Below are 8,021 nucleotides of genomic sequence, written 5' to 3' on the forward strand. Positions count from 1 at the left end.
AATATAGCCTAGTTTAGTAGGCCTATCCAATTGTATTGTATCTCTAGGCTAGCTGGGCCCGCCAGGGTTCCTGACTGACCTGCTGAGTCTTTGCCTTTGTTTAATTTTACTTGTTTACATAGCTAGCTAGGGCCTATAGCCTAGCTAGCTAGGCCTACGCCTACCGAATTGTAGGTTAAAATGATGTTGAAGTTTATACTAATAATACATATATAAGAATGATATAGGCTACTACTAGGCAAGACCTAAATAACAATATTAATAATAGAACACAGCTATTATTTGAACTTTTTCAAAAACCATCCAAACAAAACATGTGCACATTGTTTGTGTGATCGTCGATGATGCATGGAAAAAGTTATAGGCCTCCTACGGGCGTATGCGGCGCTCTTTTAATTACAATTAGAAAACGGTGACTACTTCTTCGCATGCAGCTAAAGTAAAATGACGTCATGTTAAAGTGGGTCGTCACAGAGTCTCATGCATATAAATGAAGCAAACTTGCTGAGAGTTTTTTCCACCACCACACACACGCCGCCGCGAGATTTATCGAAAATATACAACAAACAAAATATAATTGTTTTCACTGCTGAGGATAATAAATAATATACTTTAATTTTAACATGACAGGAGAGCCTAGATACTTCCAGTGCGAATACAAAATAATAATAATGTACAATATTAGTATGTATTTTCAAATGCTGCAAGACATGAGGCCCGAATTAGGCTAGGCCTCCTACTGTCTGTAGTAGTGGCAGCGCAGTGCATACCTGAGAGCTAGGGTGGGTGGGAAGTTAGCTAGTATGCTGGGTTAGTATCTGCACAATGCCACGCGGTAACGATGAAGGGGAGGATATGGATGGCCTGATAGTGGGTAGTGTATACTGTATTTTACTTGTCTTTAGTTAGGCCGCTAGTGAGTAGGTATCATAGAAAGTCTGTCTATATAGGGCTAGGCATCTAAGCAAGCCAAATGGGTCGAATAAATTAAACAACTATATTTAATCTGCTTCTAAGCCAAATGGGTCGAATAAACAACTATATTTAATCTGCTTCTTTGTTATCTGGAACAATATCGGATTATTTTCTGTACCACCGATCGCACCATCATTAATTAATCACTCTGAAAACATTTTGTAAAATCATGAGCAGGAGCGCACAAGAAGCAGAGACAAAACGTCCTTTTGCATATGCATGAGACTCTGTGACGACACGCTTTAACGTGACGTCATTTTACTTTAGCTGCATGCGAAGAAGTAGTCACCTAAATCACGCCCCTTTTTGGGTTTAAAGGTCATGTTTATTGTTATCGTCGTTTACATATCATCACACACATTTCACGAACTCCCCGCCGCCCCGTCCCCCGAAATCAATCTACTAGTTGAGTACAACATCATCCTATAAAAAGTAAAACTTTTTTTTTTGACAGGGCTTAAAAATAACAAACAATGGAAAGGTTAGCTTCCATTACTAGGCATTTGAATTCCCCAGCAGTTGCAACTGGGCTTAGGCCTCAACTCAGGACAGTGGTGACGCCTTCGTCGACTGTGTTTGGTTGTGGAGAACAGCACGTGAATAGGGATGATGTCGGTGAAAGGCATGGGCCTAGGGAGAAAAACATTTGCATGAATCCTACGGCTACACGATGGAGAGCCAACAATCCAGAAGATGTTGTAGTTGTCGCAGCAAGAAGAACACCTATTGGAAAAGCAAACAGAGGTTCATTTAAGGTAAATTAATTTCCTTTTTTATTGTATTATTTATTAATGTATTATTTATTGCTAATTAGTAATTATTTAATATTAGTCTATTTAGTTAGTCTGCCCCTGGCATGACAGCAGATAACAAATCTCAACACAACAATAAAAGTAAAAATATTAATTTTCATATTTTTACAATTTTTTATAATATTTAAAACGGTTTTTGGAAAGTTGTGGATTGATTCTGAATCATCCATGGGCCGAAACGTTGAGTGGTTAATTAAAATATGAAAATTCATAAATTTTTATTTGTAAACATTATGTTTTAGGACACATACCCAGATGACTTATTAGTTGCAGTGTTAGAAGCAGTACTTGCTGATGCTAAATTAAAACCTGAGTTGGTTGGTGATATTATCATTGGTAATGTACTTATGCCAGGAGCTGGTGCTCACCAAGCACGTATAGCACAGTTTAGAAGGTAATTACCTTATAAATGAATTGTTTGAATCATTAATAAAATTGAAAAAACTAGCCTCAAAAACTCCTAGCTATAATGTATGGTTGTATATTAATAACATAAAATGTTTTAATCATTCAAAAGTGAAAAATGTATTCATAATACTCAACATTACCTTCATGTCTCGGTGTTAATGAAGCCTATAACTTGTTTACCTAAAATGATCATGTCGCGGTAAAGATTAGACCTATGAAGGACTCGTCCATGAGGCAATTTGGCCAGTGGTTAGTTGATTATGAATGGAATAATGTCTACGACCTTATGGATACAAAATGATAAAACTGCGATGCTAGCTACTACTCTACAAAATGCCTATTATAGTAATTTCCCGACAGTTGCTGAAAATGAGGAGTACTGATCGCCCATGGCTTACGAAAAGAGTGAAACAACTCATAAAGCAACGACAAAAAGCATATGTTAAATTTGGAAAATCTAGCAAGTGGAAAAAACTTTGAAATGGTGTACAAAAAGCGATTATGGACGCGAAAAAATCTTACTACCAAGACGCGATTTCTGGCCTTCACAATTCGGACTCCTCCAAATGGCACAGGAATGTTGGAAAACTTTGTAATCTTAATCAGAAGCAGTCATTTAGCATTCCAGGTCTTAACGAAAACAAACATGATTGTCAACACTATCGGCCTTGTACTTAAATAAATATACTAACTATAAAAGATAGTACAAATGCATGACTTGCACTTTTTTCCCTCTACAGTACTAATAAATAGTATCGATGGTGTTAATGGAAACGTGACAAATTATATTATACTTTGTAAATTTTTTTTATGCCTGACGTTTTTAATTGTGAAATAGCAACCTTAATAATTTTTGCAGAGAAATGGTGTGTGCGAATAATGACAATGAATAAGACTATCTGGAAAATATAATTCATTATAAATGATAATGAATATTTATGGGAATAAGCAATGGTGAACTTGCTGGTTTACATGCATCATGTTTATCAATCCCACCCAGTGCCCCAGTTTCACATGTTGGATTTGTGTTACAGTACCAGTATCTCACAGCAAAAATCAGTCTCATATATTTTTTAAGTAGTTTATATCAGCCTCTGTTTTTACGGATTTTTTTGAGAGCTTTTCCAACTTTTGTAAGTCCTTGATTGACACCAAAGTGTTTAAGGTGAGATCGTGAATAATATTGCCAAACTTTAAATATTTCATATAAATATAGGTCTAGAAAGTGTTGTTTTACACGGAGTTATAGTTATGGTTTATATATTTGTAAATGCTGAAGAAAAATTATCATCAATATTGTACTTTGTAGTGACTTTTAACATTTTGTTTGTTTTTGTTTACTACAGTGGTATACCATATAATGTTCCTTTGACAACAGTAAACCGACAATGTTCTTCAGGACTGCAGGCATTTATGAATGCTGTTGGTGGGATAACAAGTGGAGTGTATGATATTGCTATTGCTGGTGGGTAAGTATCCATGGGATTACGAGTGAAGTGTATGCTATTGCTAATGCTGTTGGGTGATCAGCTTCCATAAGCAAGTTAAAAGAATAAAATAAGTAGTTGTTAGGTGAGGGTGGTTAATTACTCTGAGTTTCTAGATTTAGATTGCAAAGGGCAAGTGTAAGAATTTAGGAAAGAGAGGTAAAAAGAAACAGATACCACATCACAAAAAAGCTTTCACTGGATGATTAAATGTAGGCGCAGAAATTACCACTAATTTTGCTGATGATTTTTTTGTTCTATTTTTGTTAGCCTAGAGTCTATGTCAAAATACAGACAGCCTTCTGATCCAAGCGAGTTAAACCCCAAGATATTTGAAAGCAGTGCAGAACAAGACCTTCTAATACCAATGGGGTAAGAGTAATTAGTACATGCTTGGCATTGATACTATGCTAAATCTCAGTTATAAATACTATATATTTTGTGACCTGGCATGGTACTACGGTACAAAACTGAGGATCTAGTTTTATCATTCTTTTGTAAACCATTCTAAAATCTGATTGCTTGGGAATCTTTTTAAAAGAACATCCATTATTCAATAAAAGACAAATAGTTCTATTTGATTTTTAGAAAAATAAACAGTTGAATTTATTTGTCTTAAAGTATTTGGGTTATTATTTTGGTAGAATTACTTCAGAAAATGTTGCAGAAGAGTTTGGAATTTCAAGAGAAGAACAAGATCTAATGGGATATGAATCACAAATGAAGTAGGTTGCTCTCAAACTCACTGTACCAACTTGTGTTTCAATTGATCTACGGTACTTACCCTAATGGAATACAATATTATATAGATTATATATGAGATTCCACAAGAAGAATATCATTAAAATGTCTGTATAGCCTTTGACAGCCACCTGACCAACCTTTCAACCACTCCCTGGCAACATCAGCCCTGAAGTAGCTTCTACTGTGACAACTGCACTAACACCTTCTCGGATAAGGACTTAAACTGGGGGTCTAGTCGGTGTACACATCTGACTTGTGTGCACTTTGAATAACAAAGAGTAACAAAATTGCTTTTTTGTAATACCTTGTGACTTTATCTTCAACAGGGCCGCAAGGGCTCAGAAGTTAGGACTATTTGATGATGAAATAGTGCCTGTGAAGACAAAAGTTGTTGACAAGAATGGAGATGAAATTGAAATTACGGTACGTTTATAATTTTGTATAAAAAACATGTAGACCTTTCAATTGCTTTTATTTTTACTATAATTATATGCCCTAACAAATCCTAACAAATTTTAATGAGTTGGAATGGAAACCAGTAATTTCTTGCACATACTATAATGTACAGTGTGGCTTAACCCATGAGCCCTGGGGAGCTTATATTGAGCAGCGCCCAGAGAAAAAAAAAGGGTATTAAAATATGTCGAAAAAGGCTAAACATGTCCGAGGCCTCCTGCGTGGGAGGGCCACTTAGGGTCCTTAAACCAGAGGCCTCAGACCTTTGTGTTATGCCACATTCTCTAACATTACCACCTGGTTTTCTTGGTTCGCCATTTAATTATTGTCCTTTTAAACAGATCCTGGCATATATTATAGTTTTTCTGTATTAAGGTCTGAGTAACCGTTTCTTTTCATAGGTTACAAAAGATGATGGTGTAAGAGAAAAAACAAGCAAAGAAGGTCTAGCAAAGCTTAGACCAGCATTTAAGCCAGGAGGTACCACCACAGCAGGTAAATTGATAATTAAATAATCTAAATGCGTCATCAGAATAGCAAAGCTCATAAAACAATTACAATATAAACTACCAGTGGGGTAACAGAGGGAGCACAATGGCCCCTGGTTTAGCACTCTTAATGGTCTTCCAATACTGGGTAGGTGCAAACCCTTAAGTTCTGGGGCCCCTGGGTTTAGCCAGTGAGAACTCGTATCTGTTATGCCACTGATAATAATACTTGAGTTTAGACTGTGCACACGGGTATTAAACAATGACTTCTGTGATGCCGCTGTTGAATAAGTAATTGTAACCCTCATTTGATACCAAAGGAAGACTAGAAGCTGATTCGCTACTAATAAAAATAGAAATCTAATTGCTAACAGTTAGCAGTCCTGATCTTTATAGCCTTTCCTGATTAAGAGTTCCCACACAGACTTTGATCGGCTAGGCTTAGGCTCAGTTTGGGTCCGATCTGAATTAGAAACCGCAAATAATAATATGAACCAGGCTTTTTAATTTAAGCTATTCTAAATCTTAAACAGGTAATTCAAGTCAAGTGAGTGATGGCGCTGCAGCTGTTGTTGTTGCTAAACGTTCTGCTGCACAAAGATATGGTTTACCAATCCTAGGCCGCTTCATATCATTTGCTGTAGTAGGTGTACCTCCTCACGTCATGGGCATCGGCCCAGCCTTTGCCATTCCTGAAGCTCTGAAAAAAGCTGGCCTAACAGTTGATGATATAGATGTTTTTGAAATTAATGAGGCATTTGCTAGTCAGGTATTTAAATTAAGGTTTTTAGTAAATTATAATGCATTCATCTTATTTGTTTTGAGTTGAAATGGGAGAATATTTCATCAGTTTAAAAATTAACTGTTCTATTTAACAAGGCATATGGAATAGAACAGTCACTATTGAATTCTTCTTCCATCTTTTATCAATGCCTAAGTCTAGGCAGGAGTCTAGACTTTTAAAAATAGGAGATAATTTGGAACCTCTTTTTTAGTTTTAAACTAAATTAGAGAAGATCTGACATGTTTACAATACAATTTGTTTACCACCCTACATCTTGTGTAATTAGTGTTCAAATTTAGTTTCAAGAGTAATATTTTTTTTACAGGCAACATATTGTATAAAAAAATTGGGCATTCCAAAAGAAAAACTGAATCCACTAGGAGGTGCTATTGCACTTGGCCATCCACTGGGGTGTACAGGAGCAAGGCAGATATCAACGCTTCTATATGAATTAAAGAGAAGAGGCAAAAGGTAGGGAGTATTTTCAGGACTGAACTAAGAATAAACAGAGCATGCATATCATGCCATCTTGTAACCAACAGTGGCATAGCATAGAGGGCAAAGGCCCCTGGTTTAGCACTCCTAGAGCCCTCCAAGAACACAGTAAAAATTTGTATAATTCGTTCTAAATTGAGGAAATTTGGATTAAGCCCTGCGGACATGCGGCAGATACAGTGAAGTGCCCACCATGATCAGCACACTAAGGCATGGTTCTCACTGGCCATGCCACACAACACAGTCTATGCAGCATAAGAAAATGCCTTTTCAATAAAGTGTGTTTGCCTCCACCTGTGTAATCAAACCTGCTTGTTGCGCGTCAACGTTAGTTGCCGTGAGACTTTGACTTGGTTCACCCCACGTATTTGATTACGCGCTGTAAAATGTTTTCTACTCTTCTTCCTTTGAGTTGTTGTGCGAAATAAAGCTGATTTGATTTCCCGTACCAATGTTTGCAGCCTGTTGTGTTGTCAGTTCCCACTTGTGATTACACAATACAACACTTCGCGTTCTAGTGGGAAACCCCTACTTTTTTTTAATAGTGTACAAATTAGTTTGTGGACATATGCAATGTATGTACACTGGACCAACAGCTTTACATCCCATGTGAAGGACAAGGCAATGAGATCTTCTTTAAGTATACAAGCAGTATGACACATACATTCATATGCTAACTTGATTCCCTTACCATATCAATCTCTCTATAAAAATTACTAAACGTTAATTTGATTAAATTTCTGTTTTCAGAGGCTACGGTGTTGTGTCTATGTGTATAGGAACTGGAATGGGTGCCGCTGCTGTGTTTGAATTTCCTGGACGATAACAATGAATAAAGAAAAGTAGAAGAAAATAAAGATAATATACAAAAATTTAAAAAAATAAAAATTAATTAAAAAGTAACCTTTGTTCAAACTAAACCAAATTTTCAGTTACCGGATATATTTTTTATAGCAATAATGATCGTGACGAATTTCTTATTTTATTATTTAATATCATTGAATTGAAAAATATATGGTTGAATATAAAAAAATTGTAATAAATTTTATCATAAATGGAGGATAAACGTGTGTATTTTGTTTATTTAATTCTACGAAATGTTCTCTATTTTCAAGTTTGTTGTTGCTGTTGATTTAAAAGCATTTAAATATAACTAACCTTTATGGAAATAATGTGATTGTGTAGTAATACGGTCTATTAGAAATACCGAAAAAAAAAATATACCGTAATACAACAACATTGAATATCAAAGAACAAGGTACTTTGGGCGTTCCATATACCAATCATGTTATGCAAAATGCAACTGTGGCGCTCCATATAATTAAACTTCTCCGATCGCTAGGCTAGGCCACATAAAATTGACTGAAGCTCA

At 35.9% G+C, this 8,021-nt stretch overlaps 1 protein-coding gene across 1 annotated transcript; it reads left to right on the plus strand.

Moving 5' to 3' along the window:
* Positions 1-1,326: 1,326 nt before the first annotated feature.
* On the plus strand, positions 1,327-7,722 carry LOC140049063 (3-ketoacyl-CoA thiolase B, peroxisomal-like). The gene is made up of 10 exons (XM_072093886.1): positions 1,327-1,730; positions 2,030-2,181; positions 3,542-3,664; positions 3,953-4,054; positions 4,327-4,407; positions 4,753-4,849; positions 5,284-5,377; positions 5,904-6,139; positions 6,480-6,625; positions 7,400-7,722. The coding sequence occupies exons 1-10, from the start codon at positions 1,449-1,451 to the stop codon at positions 7,473-7,475; spliced, it is 1,389 nt and encodes a 462-aa protein (XP_071949987.1). The 5' UTR covers positions 1,327-1,448; the 3' UTR covers positions 7,476-7,722.
* The last annotated feature ends 299 nt before the right edge of the window (positions 7,723-8,021 follow it).

This window comes from Antedon mediterranea, chromosome 1, assembly GCF_964355755.1.
Source record: "Antedon mediterranea chromosome 1, ecAntMedi1.1, whole genome shotgun sequence".
Taxonomy (NCBI): domain Eukaryota; kingdom Metazoa; phylum Echinodermata; class Crinoidea; order Comatulida; family Antedonidae; genus Antedon; species Antedon mediterranea.